This window comes from Vanessa cardui, chromosome 6, assembly GCF_905220365.1.
Source record: "Vanessa cardui chromosome 6, ilVanCard2.1, whole genome shotgun sequence".
In the NCBI taxonomy this organism is placed as follows: Eukaryota; Metazoa; Arthropoda; class Insecta; order Lepidoptera; family Nymphalidae; genus Vanessa; species Vanessa cardui.
Window position 1 is genome coordinate 9,725,121 of NC_061128.1, and position 22,498 is coordinate 9,747,618.

A 22,498-nucleotide genomic window follows, 5' to 3' on the forward strand; every position below is an offset into this window, starting at 1 on the left:
ATGCTGAACTTATAGAAAATATGTTATAATAATTCCAAAGACTGGATTGCAGCATGTCCTTGAAAATCGATTTTTTCTATTCTCATTTGGATTTCTGGATAATTTTGGGACTTTAAACGATGAACATAGAGAGCGCTTTCAAGCAAAAAGAAGTCGACATCAAGGCTGTTGAAACGTTTCAATGTTGGCGAATTATGGCTGGACTGTTTGTCGAGATATTCCAGAATCAGAATATAAGAAGGCAGTGAAAAAACCACATCGGAATTGCACTTATGATTAAAAACTTTATAATTTCTGTAATTTTTTTTTAAAAATAGTATTATTTTTTTTCACTGAAATTTAAACTAATTTTAATGTTTACTAATTATTTTTATGTTCAGTACGTGGAAATCTATAAAAAAATCTACTTTGTAGACCAGTGTTATTAAATAACATATAAATCTTTGTTTTTCTTTATCTTCATCTTTTACAGCTGAAGCATTTGCATCCAAGTCTAATGGTAATTCTTGATATATTGTGATAGTTATACCACCATTAATGATCACAAGCCATTACCATTCCATTTAATGATCACAAGCGATATCAACTTGTGAAATTTTTTGTGTACCTCATCTCGTCAAAAAGTCTATTAAATTTTGCTTTTCGGTTTTTGGATATCTACAAGGTTGTTTGTCGACGCTCGTTTCCGTAAACAAAAACCATCCCATTAGGACTATTATTATTATTATAGTATTGCCAGTACTGTTTTAATTGATTTTAGATTTTCGACTTTTGGACTACATTTATAAGGTTGCTTATTGCACCGTCGCCTTTGTATATTAATAAATATTTGTGTGTTTTATTACAAAACCAGTACCAGTTTTTGCCAGTACTATATTTATCATTACATAGTGTAACAAAGTAGCTTATCGTTATTTGTCCCTATGTATGCTTAAATTTTTCTAAATAACGGAACGGATTTTGATGAACCTTTTTTTGATAGATAGTTAAGGAACGAAAAAAAATCTGTATTACATTTAGTATCATCATTGTACCCGTGCGAAGCCGAAAAAAAAAAAAAAAAATATATATATATATATATTTATTTTGTTTTTTTTTTTTTTTTTTTTTTCGCTGGAAAAACGCTTTGCGCGCTTCCCCCACGTGATGGAAAGTGGGGGGGTGTGTGGGACTCCCCGGAGCCCTGAACGCCGAGTGCGCCCAAGCACACCGGGTTTACCCACTAAAAAACCAGCGGTACCCTCTCCGTCTTTCGGCGGACGCCACGGGATCGCTTACGCATGCTACCGTGACGAAATAATAACGATATAATAGCTATATATGTTACAATATCGTATCATTTATAAAAATATCTAGTTGGTACATTGCCGCATAAAATATAAAATTTATTTTTGTTTGAATAATAATTCTCTATCTTTACAAAATGTTTACACAATGTTTAATTGTGGTCGTCGTCATCTTGCTGGTGTTAGTTCGATGGAAACCAAATAAATTCGTGAAATTACATGAGAAACTTGGAAATGATTTCATGTATTTCCCAATTATAGGAAACGCATTCAGTTTCGCAGGAAATAATGAAGGTAGGTTTTTAAAGAACTTCTGATATAAAGTACAGGTAGGTATGCCAGTTATTTTACTGAATGGTATTCATGCGCGTTTATTTTATTATAAAATATGTACAATTTAATCCTTATTTTCAAAAAACTAGCTGAAGTTCGGAATTTTGAAAATAAGTTACAAAAAAAAAATGTTAAATAACATTTATTTATTAGTATACTAGCGACCCGCCCCGGCTTCGGGTGCATTGCTGATACTTAATATATGTATGTAATACAGACTTTGTTTCTTTACAATATTGTCAAATCACTCTATCTATTAAAATAAAACGCATCAAAATCCGTTTACTTAATTCTAAAGATCTAATCTAATACATAGGAATAGACAGCGGTAAGCGACCTTGTTTTATACTACTAAAGGAATAAGGGTAAAAATACCTGGGGCACGCCAAGTTTCGTACAGCCGTAACATGTTATTTTTGTAGCTAGTCTTGGTAATTTAAACACTTGTAACTTCGAAGAGAACTATAAGCCTGAATTTTCAGTAATTAGAAGGAAATACTGCGTCTGAAATTTACATAAAAACTTTATTACCTATCGCCAGTCGAAGTATTTAATTCTGTCTTTCACTAAATTACTATCATAATTATATGGTAATTCTAGAAGAAGCAGAAAAATTCATACCTTTTATTAAAAATTAAAAAATAACGAATTTCAAAAACAAAAACCGATTCCATTTTGTTTGCGTTCGGTAAACTTCCGTCTAATAAAAATACATTTTGGCTAAAAATTTAAAAATATAATAAGAACAGATTTATTTAGAATTAAAGTAGACTAAAGTTATACTAAAAATAATTCTCGTTTCAAAATAACAGAAAAATAAACGACTAAATTGTTTTAGTGAATTATAAAAACAAAAAAAAGAAAAATAAGTAATTAAAATTAAAAAAGGGAACAAAAAATAAAAACTCATTACAATATTCTATCACCAACATATTATGCCGATTATCTTTGTATATGTTTTAGATCGAATGACAACTTTAATTAAAGCAACGTTACAATGCTATAAGAGAGAGCATAACGCGATATCCTTGTGGCTTGGACCCATGTTTATTGTTAGTAAGTAACACAATAATTTTATTATTAGATCACTTTTTGCTGAAATTAACCAATCTACAGAAGTGATTTTAAAGGTTGTTAAGATTCAAGTATTCTTACTTGATGGGTGAAATAATTGTATTGCAATAATAATAATTATTATTGAAATAATTGTTATATAAGTGTTCTGTGGCTTGGTATTTATCTGCAGATCACGGTTCACTTATAAGCGTAACACCTGCTTATGTATCCTTGTATTCAAAAAATTATGAAACTCTTATGCTTTCTGTTTCACCTTCTATATAACTTCCTAACATACGTAATAATATAATAAAAATTAGAGTGTCTGTTTTTATGTTTGTCTGTTTGATTCGGCTCATCTCTGGAACGGCTGGGCCAATTTGGACGGGACTTTTGACTGGACTGGTCAGAACCGTCACGGGTGCAACCCACCATCGACTTAAAATCATAAAAGCTGCCTAATACTGAATTTATAGGATATAGTAAAGATTTCACTATGGAATGACGCATGAAAAATGCATGGAACAATAACTTCTGTGTTAAATTGAAACGCGTACGAAATCGCGGGCACAATTATTAGTACCAAACCTATTAATTACATGATGGAATAATTCTTAACTTACTTCCATACACTCTTTCAGTATTATCGAGTACCGACCTAGCATACGTGGTATTAAAGTCAGCACTAAATAAAAATTTTATTCATAAATTTGCGAAAGATCTCACCGGTAATGGAACGGTATTCGCATCAGGTATGTTACTGATATAAAAATAATGTCTATTAAGTCATAATCGACAAAGTGAACGAATTGTTTAGAGTTTACAAAGAAAAGCAGTATCTTTCACTTCAATGATGAGTTTTGTATGTAAGGAGTCAAGTCAAAATTTTTATCATTTTTGTTTTGTTTTGTTCATAATTCCTTAAATACAATACTTATCTTCTCCAACTCATGCATTTACGTAACTCACGAACCCCCTTTTTGAACGGTTTCCTGCTATATAACCATTAGATAAACGCAGTAATCTATAAAATACGATTTATTCGAAAGCTAATTTGTTTGCAGCACATATATGGCATCGAAGGCGCAAAATCCTCGTACCATCATTCGCACCAAGATATGTCAAACAATTTATAGCCGTTTTTGAGGCGCAGAATAAGACTTTAGTCGAAAATTTTAAGTCCCATGTTGGAAAAGGGAACTTTGCATGTTGGGATGCCGTTTATAGTTATGCGTTGGATTCTGTTTGTGGTAAAACGCTTTAAGATACATTTTAAAAATCTTTACGATGCAACACGACAAATAATTCTTAATATATGCTGGACAAACATGAAATCCTGCCTAGAAAATTAAAAAGATTAATAAATATATATTTTTTCTAATTCTGATGTTATGTTTTTCATTAGAGACAATGTTTGGAATGAACGTGGACTTGCAGCGGCAGCCGGATCATCCATTCTTCAAAGCTTTTGACGAATTTGTTAGAAATGGTGTTTCTCGCATATTTCAACCTTGGTATTACAGTGATTCTTTTTACAAATTGATGCCGGTGTTTAGAAGGCAGGAGCAAATGAAGAAAATCATTCACGCATTCTTAGACGACGTAAGCGTCATTATATTCTTCTTTGTTTTTTAATGATTGAAAATATAATAGTTTATAGCTTGTTATATATGTAAGTTGTTGATGCTAAAATTGTTTTTTATTCTTCGTTTGATACAGATGAATAGTTGCCCAAAATGATATAATATTATTATAACGGCCTATAAATTTCCCACTGTTGGTTTAAAGGTTCTTCTCCTTTGATGAGGAGGATAGGAGCATATTTCTACTGCGCTGTTCCAATGTAGGTTGGTGGATTCACATGTGGCAGAATTTCATTAAAATTAGACACATGTGGATTCCCCAGCATGTTTTCCTTCAGCACCGAACTCCAGATGAATAATAAACTCATATTATGCACATGAAAATTGGTACACAGTGGTGCGTGCCTGGGATTATTGTTACCTGCAATCATTGGTAAAGATGTACTGGACTGGACACTGGACCACCTCAGCTCAAGTTGTTCAAAACTGCAATGTTAATGAGAAATTAAGAAAATATGTATGTCATATATTTATGACGCAACGCCATGAGTACGTCAAACAGAATATTTAAACTCGGTTGAATTTTAAAGCAGCTCTGGCGTAGTATCCAAAAAATGTTCTAAGCAACGAGGGCTTACATTGCTTAATACAGAGATATCTATAAATATGATATGTTTTACGTGTTAGCAAATCACACCATTTCTACATAAAAAAATAATAATAATAATAGTTATTATGTATAATGGCAAACATTCAATATTTTCAGATAATTTGCACAAAGAAAAAGCAAATTGAAGAAAAGGGTGGAAATGAATCAGAGACAAAAAACCGTAAGATCATTCAGAAGATATTTTATGGTATATTAAAGATTAATATCAGACAAATAAATTATTTTTTTGTTAACAGCACGTAATACCAAGCTTAATTTCAAAACATTCTTAGAGTTAATGATCGAAAATTCTAAGGACGACGCGTATACACTGGAAGAACTAAGGGAAGAAACAATAGTACAGCTGGTAGCCGCTAGTGATACCACAGCTGCTTGGATTTGCACTACACTTTTATTGTTCTGCAAGCATACTGATGTACAAGAAAGAGTTTACAGAGAGTAAGACGTATGGCATTAATTATAAGATCATTGAGTCAATCTTTTCTCATTGTCGTGGGTGAAGTGGAATGTTTGGTGTAGAAAATACAATAAAGTTTTCTGTTGGAAAAAAACCTAAATGATTTTCCGTATAGTACGATATTAGGATATAATTAAAAAAGTAAAAAGTAAAGTAACAGTCTGTTCATTTCCCACTGCTGAGATAAGGCCTCCTCTTCCATTAAGGAGAGGGTTTGGAACGTATTCCACCACGCTGTTCCAATGCGGGTTGGTGGAATGCACATGTGGCAGAATTTCGATGAAATTAGACACATGCAGGTTTCCTCACGATGTTTTAATTCACCGCCGAGCACGAGATGAATTATATAATTATGATATAATTATAATTGATATAATTAAACATCTCAATTAATTGATGCATAGTTCAATTTAATTTTTGTACATAGACTTAAAAAAGATCCCGCCACCTTAGTCACCTTTCATCAATTTGATATTTATATTGAAGTAATAAATTTCAGAATAATAGATGTAATTGGTGATTCGAATAATCCTCTAACATCGAAAGATTTGCTCAAATTAAAATATACGAGGGCAGTTATTAATGAATCATTAAGACTCTATCCACCGGTTCCCTTTATTAACCGATATTGTACTGAAGATCTGGAGCTTCGTAAGTATCCGTTAATTTTTAACAAAGAAATGTTTCATAGAAATTAAAACTGACTACATTTTAAGAAGTAAAACAATGGAAGCAGGAGATTGTTTTAGAATATCTTAAGTTTCCGTAGATTTTTTGTAAGAGAGTATTATGTATTTTTGCTAAATCTATGTACGAAACAAAGTTGCATACCAATTAGACATTTATTTTGTTTTGTTTTAATATTATTACAATTTGTGATATTAATACCGCCTTATATTTTAATAGGATTCAGTTGTACTTTTAAACTACGTCTTATTTAACCACTTTAAATTAATAAATATTTTATTTCTAGCTTCTGGTATAACTTTACCTAAAGGTACTAACGCTGTCATCAATATCTGGGGCATACAACATAATCCTCTTTACTGGGGTGAAGATGCGAATGTTTTTAATCCTGATCGTTTTATGTCTAAACAAATACCAAAGGCCTTCATACCATTCAGTTATGGCATACGGAATTGTATTGGTAAGAAAACGTTTATTTTACATTGATTTATTTTTTTCATCTAGCTTATATAGAGATATATCTGCACGTCTATCAGGATAAGAAACTTGATTATTCAGTTTTTATTACAATTACATAATATAAAAATTTTGAGGAATAAAGGCATGCGTCACAGATGTGGTAGTGCTGGTAGTTGACTACCCCAAAACAATGGCAGCGTTCAGTGTTGAAGCCGAACATATGACGAAGCTTCACCAGATCGACTACCTGTCAAATCTGGTTCCCTTATAATTTAAAACATGCTATGTTCCGTTCCGTATATTATTTGAAAAGAGTATATATTTTAGCAACCAAAAGCGAGGTTAAACTCAAAATTAAACAACTGACCACAGCCATGCTTAATTGTTATTACAACAAATCAGTACGAAATTAGGTAATTCACAACCAAAAGTTACACATGACAAAAGTGCAACAAAATGACATAAGAGAATGCCCAACGTATACCAATTGCGGTCAAAAATAAGTCCGGTCCGCGCGATGTCGGGGAAGAAAGGGGTCTATCCTCGCTAGGCACCGTCTTCTTATATGTTTATTGGGTCATATATAATCTTAAAGAGGGAGTAATATCATAACATTATTTTACTCGTCAATTAAGTTAACTTATCATGAGCCATCGTCACGGTAGCATGCGTAAGCGATCCCGTGGCGTCCACCGAAAGACCGAGAGGGTACCGCTGGTTTTTTAGTGGGTAAACCCGGCGGACAGGGCTCCGGGGAGTCCCTCACACCCCCCCACTTTCCATTACGTGGGGGAAGCCCGTAGTGCGTTTTTTCAGCGAAAAAATACAGTTTAGGTTGATATTGTTTTAAAGCTAAAATTATAATTCAAGCTAAATTAACTGCTATAAAAATTATAGTTATAATATAAATATAGCGATTTGTATCTAATGAGCGTATGAATGTATAAACAACTAACTTCCTACAAAAACATCATGCGAAAAAATATGCTTGTTAAACTAAGCCAGTTAATATGTAAAGTATATGAACACATAGTAATGCATCGTTGATTTGTACAGTTCTTGATTTTATATATTTAAATTGTATTTCAGGTCGACAGTACGGGATGCTGTCTCTAACAACAGTGTTAGTGAGCCTCTTGCGACAGTATCGCTTCACTCCAGCCACAGGTTTCACGTTCGACGAAAACAATCCACTTCGACTTTCCTTCGATCTTATATCCAAACATATCGATCGTTATCCAATTCAAATAGAATATCGTAAACTAAGAGATATCAATGAAGTAGCAAAATAATCATGCAATGTACTATTTACATGTAATAAATCGTAACTGAAAGAAATACATGTTTCATTTTTTCATACCATTTGTCTTTAGTTACTTGCGATATTCCGAATTTAAATTTGGTTTGTTAGTTAGACGAATAAAAGGCATAAAATTATTCAGCTTATAAAAAATATTCAAAATATTAGGCTTAAAATAGGCTTGACGTTAAGGTTGACTTTTATAGTTTACTTCGCTGACTCTATTGCTCCCGGAGGTTCACACTCTTTTACAATATTCAACGCAATTTTAAAAGATTCAGGCACCTTAAACCGAACTATTCTTACAATCTTTTCTGGGAAATTCTATAAAATTACTTTAAAAAAAAAAGAAGAAATCACTCTGTGTAATGACTACGCTTAAAATTTGATTTACTATTGACAAAAGATCTGAGAGTGAGAGAGAAGACTGATTTTGATGTATCTTTCTCTGGTAGAAATCCGATGTAATAAGTAGTAGCTTCGGCTACAAAAATAACTTTTTTTTTAAATTCAATCGCGCACGTTGTCGCGGGAACCGCTAATACATAAAGTAAAATTGTAGTGTCTGTTTGTAATATTAAAATAACCAGTTTTGACTTAATACACATGTATGTACACACCGTACGTATACCGAAATATTTCTTTTTTTTATAATTTTGTCTGTCTGTCTGTTTGTTTCGATTCATCTCTGGAACGGCAAAAAAATCTTCATAAATTATGTTACGTAATACTTGGACGCCCTCAAACTGGACAATAACTTTTTTGTATTATTGAAACGCGCACGTGCTCAGCTAGTATATAATATGTGAGCAGATTCATGTCATCTTTGAACATCATAAGATTTTTGTTATTTATACTTGTCGGAAAAGTATCAATGGGATTTGGACAGCGATTTGTAGAAGCGTCGCGTTGATAAACACGATACGCACTTAATTAATTTAATTAATTTGAGTATTTGAATTTTAATTTATATACATATTATATTAAGCATGGAACCTGCTGTACCGGTTCTTATTAAATCGATTATTATCCATCAAATCTCCCTCGAATTAATATCATCACGAAACGTGTTAACAGAATCTCCAGATAGAACCTACATATATCGGAAAATTACTGTCATTAGATATTACGAACTCCTTGCAAAATGTGACCATCTCCTTATAGACCACTTTCGCACTTTGTTTCGCAAAACAATTCTTTACCTTGGGTCCAGGTACAGGTTAGCATAAAAATAGGCAGCGCAGCTTCGGAAGCTGAAGTATTCAATGAACTGCCTGATCTTTGTTCAGTAGTGTGATGAATTTTATTTATGTTATTCTGATTTAGAGATGGTAACACTGTTGCATCGTGGTGGGCAGGTTAAGAAAGCGGAATAAGCTCGGCTGACCAATTAGATGACGGGACACATTGTGAGGTGACAGGGGAAAAAAAGAAGAAAAAAGAGAAGAGAGCGGTGGGTGGTCAGAATCCGGGTTTTAACAGGGTTATTGATTGTTCAACTTGGAATTATGTCGATTGAATCTATTATGTTAAATAAATGTACGTAAAGTAAAATAACATCCTGTAAATTTCCCACTGCTGGGTCAAGGCCTCCTTCTCCTCCATTTAGGAGAGGGTTTGGAACGTATTCCACCACGCTGTTCCAATGCGGGTTGGTAGAATGCACATGTGGCAGAAATTGATGAAATTAGACACATGCAGGTTTCCTCACGATGTTTTCCTTCACCGCCGAGCTCGAGATGAATCATAACACAAATTGAGCACTTATATAGTGGTGTTTGCCTGGGTTTGAACCCGCAATCATCGGTTAAGATGCACGCGTTCTTACCACTGGGCCATCTCAGCTCTCAATAATTGTATTTATATCTAATCGATACTATACCGGTTGATGTCAGAAGCATTCTTATGTCTTAAATAACCGCAGAAATACACTTCAATAAACAAAAAATTAACTAAGTCATTCGACAATGACATGACCTTACTGGCTCTAGTATTAGGATTTGTAATGCCAAGTATAATTTTATTTTTGCCTAGATCGATTCATCACTCTCGACACATATTATCGTATAGAGATAGGAAATAGTTGATTCTTAGATTAGCTGGATGACGAAAAATCCCAATTCATTTATTAATCTATATTATATATACTCCTATACTAATAATATTACAAATCCGAAAGTAATTCTGTCTATCTATCTGTCGCTATTTCACTATCAAACCACTAAAACGAATATGATTTAATTTGGTATGAAACAAATTTTAACTTCAAGGAAAGCCATAGGCTACTTTTGTTGCCTAACACATGACAACCAATGACCAATCCCCTTAAACGCTAGCGAAGGCACTGACGACAAACAGTGAAAAATCAATCATTTTTTAATGATAACCAATTTATCATTAACATGTTTGATGCTACGTGCCCCTTTCTTCTCCCGCCTCGATATGTGCCGCAGGGACTAGGAAGATTCTCAGTACCTAGGCATTGGAGGATTGCATAGGTGAACTAACCTTTTTTCCAGAGAGGAAACAAGAGGTATCATTGTCGTTTTGTACAATATTAAAATCATAATAAGCATATAGCCTAGAATATGTAAGCCTGGCTGCTTTAACTCATTATAATGATTTATTAGTATTACTATATTATTTTAATATTACCACTTTATCGTCAATTTTATAGTCTGCCTAGGCTATATCAACCACAGAAGACAAATAAATAAAATTTAATATCGAATTGTCGCCATATCATTGACTTGAATAAAAAATCTATAATTTTTACGATGAATTTGAGAAAAACTGCCATTACGAATGTGGGTGAAGCTTTATTGGAAATATGGAAGGAAAATTTTGATGGATACAAGTAATTAAAAGGAATAGTGTTATTTTATAAATAAAAAATAAATGTTACACTAGCTAAGCTATTATCAAAATGTATGGAATAAGCAAAGTTTTTATCTTCATTCTTTCTTTGAATTGACTAACATACATAAGAGTAAATATATTGATTATAGATTTTGTTTCCTATCTAAATAAAGGAAAAAATGTACGTTAAAACATAAATAATAATTGTTTAAAAATGCAAATTATTTGTAACGATTTACTCGAACTTTCAATTTTACTTTAAAAGCAGTCAAAAATTCAAAACATATCAATTTCAAGTTTGGAATTAATATGTCTTTTAACAGAAACACTTGAATCAATAAAATGAAATAAATAAAAAAAATGTAGAATCATTTACACGATTCTATAGTTATTGGAAATAAATGCATACAATATTGTTCCTCGTATAACATTCTGACGTAAGCGCGTGTAACGCTGCGTTAACAAGATTTACGCGCTCTTAAATTGGCGCGTTATTCAAAAAGACGCGCAAAGAAAATTAACATACTATTTTCCTACTTATAATAATAAGTATTTATATTTATTTTCGGTATTTTACACATTTAAAAAATTACAGTCACGAATATTATGATACGAGTCAAGTACTTAATGGCGCAATGACGTCGCTCTAGGCGATTTTCGCACTTAAATTCATCAATAGAAATGGCTCTTTTTGTCTACCTACTTGCTTATCTGTTCACCCACTTCACACACATTCAGTGTAAATAAGGATTACCTAGATTATCAATTTTATTGTAAGCAGGAATAATTTTTTTAGAGCTCCGACTGTGCGATATCTGCGTAAAATCGGACATTTGTGCAAATAAATTCTGTAATAATTGTTTGTTATAATTATTTGTTTAGTATTATTTGTATTTTCAAGGGTTTGCACGTGTTGCTTGTGTGGTGAATATTTACGTCGGCACAGGTTAACGCGATTTTGCGAGCATTTGCAGGAACATTACTCCGCACGCGTTCTATAACTTGTTCGATGTATGTAATATAAAGTACCCCGTTTCGTTAGAAATGTTTTAATGTAATGAAATGAAATTTTATTTTAGTAAAATTTAAAAAATGTATAAATAAGCATACATATATACAGATAATTATATCTTTCTTTTCACTTCTCATTTCATAGAAATACTATGACACCGTTCTAGCTTTATAATAAGAGTTAAAGTAAGTAGTTGTAGTGTAGATAAATAAATAAGAGTTGCATTTTTCAATTCTGTGTATATTTATAAACTTCAGTATCGTAATTTATTCTAAGTAATAAAGTTAAAACTAATGATATTCTAATAAACAGATATGTTATACCCATACTAAACAACAGAAAAAAGTGTGCCGCTCCGGGGACCGTCTATTTTACATTTCGTTACAAGTAAAAAGGATAGCTTGATAAAAACAATAAGTAAAAGGGATAACTAGATATTTTAATTACGCAAAACGTATTACTACATAATTATGATGTATTATAACGTATTACTGGCATAATTATGATGAAAACGACTAAAGGCAAACGTCCCAATTAGGACGTTTTCTAGTCTTCACTTTTTGCGCGTTAATGACATATCTGTTTACTAGAACATCATTGGTTAAAACAGTCATATTTAAAAGACGGATAAGATGTACAAGCATTTCACAACCGCCCACGACACCATAGAACGCGGCAACGACTCCGACAACAATATATGTAATTTAACACATAATGTCCGTACTAGAATCATTTTTAAAAAACATTTCTTCTTCTTACTGTTACTTGAACGCATAGAGTCGAAATCTGTTTTGTTGAGCAATGTCATACACATTATTTTTAAAACAAGGAGTAAATGATCATTTGCCTATGTAGCGAAATAAAAAAGTTAAAATCACTCGAGTGCAAAAGTTATAAAATTAGTAATTTAATAGTTGAAAGCACACCTTAGGAATTAAACGATCGTCTCCTGACTATTTTTTTGTAATATTGGATATATGTATCCATGCATAAATTGACACAAACAAAAACCGCTGAAATACCTTCGCAGGTACTTCTCAGGTCATAGAAAATATAACGAATGTTTTCTACTAAACTATTCTTATATTGTATACTACAGTGGCGTGTGCGACAACAACTAATAATTATATGTATTAGGTTATAAATGTGACATGTAGGTGAACACTTAATCTACCGTAGGGGTAGCTAGAATTTCTATAAACCGTTGATATAATTTTCATAACACGTTACAATAGAATAAAATCAAGCAAAAATGATGTGACTGTACCGAGAAGTTTCGAGAACAATCCGGAGGGGAAAAAGTCTATTTGATGGTATGTTACAATCAATACCCATTGGCATCGTAAGTATTTAAATCATTCCTTAAATAGATAATGTGCCTCCAATTTTGGCAACTGCGTTGTTCCATGTACCCGTAGTTACACCCACTCGTCTTTATATATATTTGTAATATATGTATTTTAGTTCTGGTTTGGTATATATAAGGCTTTTTACATCCAACACGCTTAGACGATAAAAATCACGGATAATAATTATATCCGCCCCGACTCATGCTTGTTTTTCCGCCACGATCTACATTTCAACGCTGCGATTGTAGAATTACATTATCTTATTCTAGTTTTCAAATTTCAAATAAAGTTTTAATATTCATTATAGGTACTTCTTTATATAAAATATGTGTTGTTATAAAACCGAATAAAAGCCTCGATGATAAATGTGTATTTACAACTTAACTTAAAAGATCTCAACGTATCGAATAATTGTTAATCACAGATCCGGTTATGATTCTAACAAAACGTTTGGGTAAAAAACATCTGCTACCAACTATCGATCAAATTTGACATTAGCAAGTATTTATGATATCATATCCTTATTTCCAATATATAATTCATATTCAATATATATTAATATTTACAAAGTCATCAAGTACAAATCTATCGTAACAAATGAAACACAAATCACGACAAATAAATGGGTGATTTCGACTTATTAGTTGTGATATTGCAAAATATAATAACGGTATTATCTGTCACCATACACCTGTCTTATCGACCATTTTTCTCACGTTCCCGACATTTTATAAAGAGAAATAACACAGTTATATCAGGTTCAGCAAATATCCTTCAGTAACTTTATTAGCTTTTCATTTATGAATATTTTATAGACGCGGTTATGAAAACGATTACTTTTAATTAAAACAACATTCTTTTCCGATTTTTATACATGTATATTTTTAATTGAATTTAAATTTAATAACAACATATCGAAATGTTATTAAATTATTGAGTATTTCATACTCGTGCCGGAAATTTTATAGTCTAATGACATTGCGGAAAATTATGAGCATATATCAAAACACTTACATAACACTATGAAATTATTACCAATATACACTGTCAAAGATTAATTCTCTACTTAGTAGAAAATAATGAATTTTCCTAAAGATACAAAACGCATTAAGGATAAATTCTCCGTGAGTCAGGTTTCGCTGATACGATACACATCTATAAGCATTGATTGCAGAATAAAATGTTTAAAGTTTAGTAAGTAGATCTTTCAATATCTTCCTTTGAGTTTTTTATTTTTTTATAATCATCAGAAATCAGAAAAAAAAGTAAATTTTTAATTGATAATTTTTTTTTTTAAAAAATTTTGAAATTGCATTTTTGACTTATTTAGAAAAAACCAAACGTAATAATTCAAAAATGGTTCCATTGCATTATGAATATTGCAGGTTAAAATTAATGCAAATCCTCGTAGTCACCCCTACATATCTCCTCCTAACGGGAATTCGACGAATTACCAATAACCCTGTTTTGTATGTTCTCCCTGTAAAAACCGCTCCTAATTAGGCTACTAAAGCCTTTAGACCATTCGTGAATTTGTTTATTTTTTCCACAATAGCTAAATTAGTTTAAGTAAATTCGGGATAAACATAGATGACTTTATTGCATTATTTAATAATTATATACTTACACAAATCTGTATGTAATTATGTATTTACTTTGCTGTGCATGCTTCTACTCTAAAGGTAGCGGCCGCTTGCACTCGCTGCTTTCTGTTGCAAGTTGTAGCAACGGGCTTAGGTTGCTTTACTTTCATTAATGAAGTTTGCAAACTGCCTTACTACGCAAGAATTAGCAAATACTTAGGGCCTCACAGTTATACACTGTAAACAAGGTTAAAAACACTCCGTGGTTTCCGTAATAAAAAAAAGGAGATTTTACCAATCCGAACCAGTTATTACCAATCCAAAACCACCCATAACTCAGCATTTTAATATTCTAACGCACACTCAAATAATATTATAAACAGATATCTACGTTTCAAAATCAGACCATTAAAATAAAGGTATCTGATAGGTACTCTGCCGCATTAAAAAATATTTTTGTTTTAAAATAATTTGTGTACAAAAATGTTTACACAATATTTAATGGTGATTGTGATCGTCTTGCTGGTGTTGGATCGATGGAAACCAAATAAACTTGTGAAATTACATCAGAAACTTGGAAATGATTTCATGTATTTACCTATACTGGGAAATGCATTAACCTTCGTTGGAAGTAATGAAGGTAGATTTTTTGAACAATTTTTAGTATTAAGTATTTATATGATTACCATATATTTTTAAGCAACTTCTAAAAAAGGAGGTTGTAAGATCGACATGTATGTGTTTTTCATTTAAGCTTCCAAGCACATCTGCTTAATTTCGTAAGTTTATTTTTATATGTATGTTCGTCTACTTTTTAGTTTTCCATTTCTGGAAAACTAAAAGTGATATTGAGATGATAATTTTTAATTTAAGTTACGTACACTTTACCTTAGAGAACGGTGTAAGTTTTATTTAAATCGGTCCAGTTATTCCATACAGGTACTTGATGAAATGTCCAAAAGAGCCCTGTGGTACTATGTCCTTCTTTACAAACTACTGAACGTATACAACAACAACAACAACAGCCTGTAAATTCCGACTGCTGGGCTAAAAGCCTCCTCTCCCTTTGAGGGGAAGGTTTGGAACATATTCGACCACGCTGTTCTAATGCGGGTTGGTGGAATACATATGTGGCAGAATTTCTATGAAATTTGTCACATGCAGGTTTCCTTACGATGTTTTCCTTCACCGCTGAGCACGAGATGAATTTTAAACATAAATTAAGCACATATATATAGTGGTGCTTGCCTGGGTGTGAACCCGAAATCATCGGTTAAGATGCAGGTGTTCTAACCACTGGGCCATCTCGGCTCATGAATGCCCCATACTTACATTTAGAGATATTGTGTCATACCTGGTAAAATATAATAAGGCAACCTTTACCAACCTCATAGTGGACTTTTGTAACCTAAGGGAGCTGAAGTCCAACTTGAACACCATTCACGGTTACACACCTTGAGACGGCGAAGTCTGCCTTGCTCTATTTTATTGCGACCCAGATATCTTCTCAGGCTGATACCACTTTTCTCTCCTACGAATTCATTGGCGATAAATTTGTTCTTAACTTCGTTTTAAGCATATGATTCTAAATTTACTCTAGATGTCGTTCCGAACTCCGAAAAAATGCTCATGAGGAACCGCTCTCTAAAAAATATAACTGCTCAGATCCATCCAATTATAGACCTATAGCCAACACCTTGTCTTTATTTGCTATGATAGTAACCTTGGACTCAATTGCTTTTCATTAGTAGCTAGTTATTTTTGTTGAATATAGCGCAGGCTTTCGATCGCGTTATGCACAAATCTCTTCTTACGAAATTTACTTCCTGGGAAGCTTCCTGGGAAATTGTACAGCTTTTTGGTAAATCGGAGCATCATGGTCAAAAATCTGCGACAGCGCGATATTTAAGACATTTTCTGCCTCACAGAATCACTCTGAGAACAGTTTTCATCGGCGACCTTTCCAACACTACACCACCGTAACCACGACTACAAAGAAAAGATAAAATACCAACACAGTTATATTTAACAAGCATGTTTCAGATCGAATGACAAATTTAATGAAAGCAACGTTACAATCCTATAAGAGAAAGCATAACGCGATATCCATGTGGCTTGGACCCATGTTTTTGGTTGGTAAGTAATGATAAAAAATAATTAAGTTATGATATACGATAATATTTATACACACTTTAAAATAACAAGCATTATATTATCCTAATATTATGTATATTAGTAGAAAATTATTCATAATTATATATAATTTGATAGTGTTAAAATATTTTCTGTTTTAAATATTAATCAATTTTTTTGTTTTGGTTTTTCTGCAAAACACGATCCACTTATAATCCTAACATGTTAGTCCTGTTTATTAAGCATGTCATTATTCTTCGTGTTCAAAAATTAATGAGACCTTACATTTTTTGTTTTCCTCCTATATAACCATAACAAATTGGACCATTAACATTTAATAGAATAAAACGCAATTCTCAGCTGCTGCAAGGTATCTAGAATATTTGTTGAGGTTTGTATAAAATGTTTAGGTCCCAGTACAACTACAAACTACAAGTCCAATGCAATAAATATCGAATACATAATATTCCCAGAGGTGATAGTAGACAGATAAGTATCTCTTTATAGTACACAACACCGCTGTATATAACATTCTTTTTCGACTTTAGGTCTCATAAAGTTACTACTTAATTTAAGTTTAATAAAATAAACATAAATGTGTTTGAGAATGCGTAAATGATAAAATAATAATTATTTATTTACATGTACATTATTTCAGTATCATCAGATGCCGACAATGCAACCGTGATATTAAAGACAACACTACATAAAACACTTGTTCATAAATTTGGGAAAATTATAATCGGCCAAGGATCAATATTTGCACCAGGTATACGTATTACTGAAATAATATATAAATATCGAAAGTTAGGATAGTCTTCTTTTGTTTATTTTCTTATAAAACGTGAACGACAATAGTTAAATGATATATTTACTTAAATAATGCCCTAATATCCCCTTTTGAGCAGCTCTTCTTTTATTATGTAACTTCGCATAAACATCATGTATTTGTATCCACAACATAAATTTATAAATATAACTCTAAATCTATTTTGTTACAGTTGATATATGGCGTCGAAGGCGCAAAATCCTCGTACCATCATTCGCACCAAGATATGTCAAACAATTTATAGCCGTTTTTGAGGCGCAGGATAAGATTTTAGTCGAAAAATTTAAGTCTCACGTTGGAAAAGGGAACTTTTCATGTTGGAATGACGTTTCCAATTATACTTTGGATTCTGTATGTGGTACGTTTTATCATATTGATACATTTTAAAAAACCTTTGGGCTATCAAAATAATTCTTAATATATGTTTTGTGAACTAAATTCCTGCGTAGAAAAGTACCTATTTGTAAATCGTAAAAAAAATTATAAATTCTCATTTAGATATTATTAGACCGGAAAATGATAATGACAAAATATTTGGTCATTTGTACCAGTATGGCGGTTTTTCAGGGGCTTAATTACGTAAAGGCAAAAAGGAAAATGATGGTCATAGCGCTCGCAACGGCGGCCCAATTGCGTGGGCGTTAATCGAACGCGTCGGAAAAATAACGAGTGTCGAACGATTTGTTCCACAAAAATGCTTATATTTTCAGATAGTCGAAAAAAAAGAAGTAGGCGGTAACGTAATGCCATACTTCTCGGGTGTGTCGAACCGCCATACTGGTACAAATGACCAAAAATTTCGTCATTATCATCTCCCGGTCTATATATTGTGTTTTCCATTAGAGACGGTGTTTGGAATGAACGTGGAGTTACAGCGACAGCTGGATAATCCATTCTTCAGCGCTATCGAGGAATTAATGAAAACTACTGCTCCTCGCATATTTCAACCTTGGTTTTACAGTGATGCTATTTACAAATTGTCGCCAGTGTTTAGGAGGCAGGCGAACTTGAAGAAAATAATTTACGGATTCATAGAAGACGTAATTATTATACACTAAATTACATTATTCTTTGTTGTGTCTTTTAGTGATCGAAAATATGGTACTTTAAAGACATCTATCTGTTTTTTAGACGTAGATGCTAACATTTTTTGCCTTCCTCAACTACCAGTTTCAATACTAACTACCTGTTTGTTGTCCAAATAAATAATGTTAAAAAATACATCACATTTTGCAAACTAAGATTATAATTTTATAAATGTAATTTTTAATTAAAAAGAAAAAAACAATACGTGCGCGCACAATGATTATTATCTTGTGTTAGGTTCAATTATACAAATACCTGAATAAATAATAAAACTTTGCCAAAACAAAGAAACAGCAATCAGTGTGTCGAATGAATAATAGTAATTACAACATTTGCATTTTCAGCTCATTTGCAAAAAGAAAGAGCAAATTAGAGTGGGTGGAAATGAAGAAAAGACTGATAACCGTAAGATCATTCAGAATTTATTTGGTGGTATATTAAAGAATACCAAACCATTAAATCATATTTTTTTCAGCAGCTCACAACACCAAGCTTAATTTCAAGACATTCATAGAGTTAATGATCGAAAATTCTAAGGATGATGCATATACACTGGCAGAACTACAGGAAGAAGCAGTTGTACTTCTGGTAGCCGCCAATGATACCTCAGCTGTTGGGATTTGCAATACAATTTTAATGTTATCCCAACATACTGATATACAAGAAAGAGTTTACAAAGAGTAAGGAGTTTATATATTTTCTCATGCCTTTAATGGAATTCATTTTAAGATTGTTAAGTCAATCTTATCTGAGTGTCGTCTGCTCTCAGAATGACTTTAATTTTACATGGTCAAAACAAAACTAATGCATACAATGATTCGTTCCTGTATCACATATTAACAAAACAACATCTTTAAGCGACTTAAGTAAAAATTATTTTAGAAATAATCTATTATTATTTTTCATATTGTCTCAATTAATTGTTTTTCACAATTTTCTTTTTCATAGATTTGATGAAGTTCCTGTCATCTATCAATTTTCATCAATTTCACATTCATATTGAATTAATAAATTTCAGAATGAAAGAAGTTATTGGTGATTCAAATAATCCTCTAACATTGAATGATTTGCTCAAATTAAAATATACGAAAGCAGTTATTAATGAATCATTAAGATTTTATCCACCGGTTCCCTTTATTATTCGATCCTGTAAAGAGGATCTGACACTTCGTAAGTATTTAACAAAAAAAATATATATGTATAGAAATATAAAACTGACGTTAAAAAACTGACAGTAATAAAATTGAAATAGAATTAATCGAATTTAGAAAAAAATATATATAATATTATAGAATAAATAAACGGTAGGGATAAACCTTTAAAAGAGTTAAAAAAAGTTACAAAAGCATTTGTGGTTAATTTAATTATATACACAAAAATTTGCGTGCATAGAATTGAACCTTCTTTTGTTTTAATACTAATCATATATATTTTTATACACAGTCCTTTACTACCAATTTATATTACTATCGTTCTGATATAAACACCTAAAATTTTAACCGTATTATCTTAAATAGCAGTTACACTTATAAACTCTTGGTTATTAAATGCATTGACGTTGAGTAAATAAATCAATTTAAAATATTATACTTTTTTTTCTAGCTTCTGGTATAACTTATCCTGAAGGTACTGATATTGTTATCAATATCTGGGGAATGCACCACAATCCTCAGTACTGGGGCGAAGATGTGAATGTTTTTAATCCTGATCGTTTTATGACTGAACAAATACCAAAGGCCTTTATGCCCTTCAGTTATGGCGTACGAAATTGTATAGGTAAGAAAAAATATTAATTTTTGAAGCAATCCAAGACCTTAATCGAAATACTTGTTACTTTTTATATGATCATATTACATTGTACGCGTTAATATAGTCAAAACAGTAATACCATTAAAATTTGATTAATTAGCAAATGCAGTAATCATATCACGAGAATAAAATATGTGTATAAATAATTAAATTAATACATACAATGGCATGTGATGAATATAAGAATGATCATTTTAAATAATCTCTGTGTTTATTTAAGATGATAACCACTTGAAAAAATCTTGGTTTATGCAAGCCCGTCTGGGTAGGTACCACCCACTCGTCGAACGTTCTACCGCCGCATATCGCAAAAGCATGTTCATTTTGTGTTTCGGTTTGATAGTTGAGTGAGCCAGTGGAACAGCTGATAAGTGACATAAAATCTTTGCACCCAAGTTTCTTCCATTTTTTCCATTTAAGAAATATCTATAAGCGTGGATTTCCATCATTGCCCATTTAACTGTTCGTCTTTATAAAACGTAAAGAAAAAAATACTCTTTTCCATATTATTGTAAAGTAAAGTTAAGAAACTATGTGCTGGTTACATTGAATTGTAAATTATTATTATTTATAGCAAATTGAAAAGAACTCAGTTATAATTCGTACTGTTGAAGGTTTTTTAATATAGTTATAAAAAAATGTATTTCAGGTCAACAATATGCGATGCTGTCGCTAACAACGACGTTGGTGAGCCTCCTACGAAAATACCGCTTCATTCCAGCCACGAATTTCAAATACGACAAAAACAATCCAATTCGACTTTCCTTCGACCTCATGTTGAAAAACGTTGAACGTTATCCACTTCAAATAGAAGACCGTGATAAAATATAAACTAAATTACAAAACACCTAATAAATCGTAATTTAATGAATAATTTTTACGTTAGTTTTCCTGTAGAAATAAATAAAGCAAGTAGACGGAACGGGTTTTTATTTAGATATATATGTACTAACAACTTGTCTCGACCTCGTTTTGGGAGAATACGTATCTTCGTAAATGTTAACATCCTAATAAATATTGAATTACTTCAGTAATGTTGAAATGTTTTTTTTTCCGATATCTGCAACAACTATCGACATTCCACAAAAACTTCATGGATTACGCCATCATTCTGATGAAATGAATCATTCTGTCCATTGATGGAAGCTGTATGAAAATCCGTTCAATAATTTGTCAGTTTATCACATTGTGAGATACCGTTGAAAAATGTGTCTGGCGTGATATCGCTGTGGCTCAATTTGAAAAAAGTGAAATTAAGTAAAATGTGCAAACTGTATTGAATTTACAAATAACTTTTTTTATGGTATAGGTTGGCGGACGAGCATATGGACCACCTGATGGGAAGTGATCATCAGTACCCATAGACAATGACGCTGTAAGAAATATTAACTATTCTTCAAATCGTCAATGCGCCACTACCTTGTTATTCTACCTTGTGCCTGTAGTTACACTGGCTTACCCACCCTTCAAACCAGAACACAACAATACTGAGTACTGTTGTTTGGCGGTAGAATAACTGATGAGTGGATGGTTCCTACCCAGACGGGCTTGCACAAAGGCCTACCACCAAGTATACTAACTACACTGATTCTGATATGCCCGCCGTTGTATCTCTTCTGTGGAATATAAGATATGAATAAACCAATATTTTGACGTGCAATGTCTTAATAATCATTCCGATCCATAGGTATCTGTATCGACATAGAACATAAACCAAGACGAAAATGGTTACCGTAACGAATTAGTCTATATTGTCTAATTGAATCAATTAATAAAACTTTAAGTCGTACAGAACTGACTGAACTGACTTAGGGTAAGGTTGCTTAAGGCATAACCCCTAAAGAAATTAAACTGTAATATTCACTGCGATTAAAATAAAACAAAATCTTGTATATATACTCATAATTTATTAAATTGGCTTTTATTTAATAACCACCAAAACTTTAATATCTTTAATGTAATTAAGTATTTAACGTTTTTCAAAAACATAGTTTCGGTACGATTAAG

General features: G+C 32.1%; 2 protein-coding genes across 2 annotated transcripts; both read left to right on the forward strand.

The window, feature by feature from the left end:
• The first annotated feature begins 1,379 nt into the window (after nucleotides 1-1,379).
• On the forward strand, nucleotides 1,380-7,823 carry LOC124530483 (cytochrome P450 4V2-like). The gene is made up of 10 exons (XM_047104666.1): nucleotides 1,380-1,580; nucleotides 2,583-2,675; nucleotides 3,317-3,427; nucleotides 3,740-3,925; nucleotides 4,081-4,277; nucleotides 5,025-5,088; nucleotides 5,165-5,366; nucleotides 5,885-6,036; nucleotides 6,359-6,532; nucleotides 7,621-7,823. The coding sequence occupies exons 1-10, from the start codon at nucleotides 1,424-1,426 to the stop codon at nucleotides 7,821-7,823; spliced, it is 1,539 nt and encodes a 512-aa protein (XP_046960622.1). The 5' UTR covers nucleotides 1,380-1,423.
• An 8,919-nt stretch (nucleotides 7,824-16,742) lies between these two features.
• Nucleotides 16,743-21,322, forward strand: LOC124530484 (cytochrome P450 4C1-like). Its single transcript, XM_047104668.1, has 9 exons — nucleotides 16,743-16,770; nucleotides 17,426-17,536; nucleotides 17,769-17,954; nucleotides 18,440-18,636; nucleotides 19,027-19,087; nucleotides 19,158-19,362; nucleotides 19,701-19,852; nucleotides 20,285-20,458; nucleotides 21,141-21,322. The coding sequence occupies exons 1-9, from the start codon at nucleotides 16,743-16,745 to the stop codon at nucleotides 21,320-21,322; spliced, it is 1,296 nt and encodes a 431-aa protein (XP_046960624.1).
• Nucleotides 21,323-22,498: the final 1,176 nt, after the last annotated feature.

Excerpts from the sequence above, each read along its gene's own strand:
- LOC124530484 (XM_047104668.1), top strand. The coding sequence starts at position 16,743 with ATGTGGCTTGGACCCATGTTTTTGGTTG. Across the intron at positions 16,771-17,425 it reads TGGACCCATGTTTTTGGTTG|TATCATCAGATGCCGACAAT; the intron begins GTAAGTAATGAT and ends ACATTATTTCAG. Across the intron at positions 19,088-19,157 it reads TGAAGAAAAGACTGATAACC|CAGCTCACAACACCAAGCTT; the intron begins GTAAGATCATTC and ends TATTTTTTTCAG.
- LOC124530483 (XM_047104666.1), top strand. The coding sequence starts at position 1,424 with ATGTTTACACAATGTTTAATTGTGGTCGTCGTCATCTTGCTGGTGTTA. Across the intron at positions 3,926-4,080 it reads TGCGTTGGATTCTGTTTGTG|AGACAATGTTTGGAATGAAC; the intron begins GTAAAACGCTTT and ends GTTTTTCATTAG. Across the intron at positions 6,037-6,358 it reads TACTGAAGATCTGGAGCTTC|CTTCTGGTATAACTTTACCT; the intron begins GTAAGTATCCGT and ends TTTTATTTCTAG.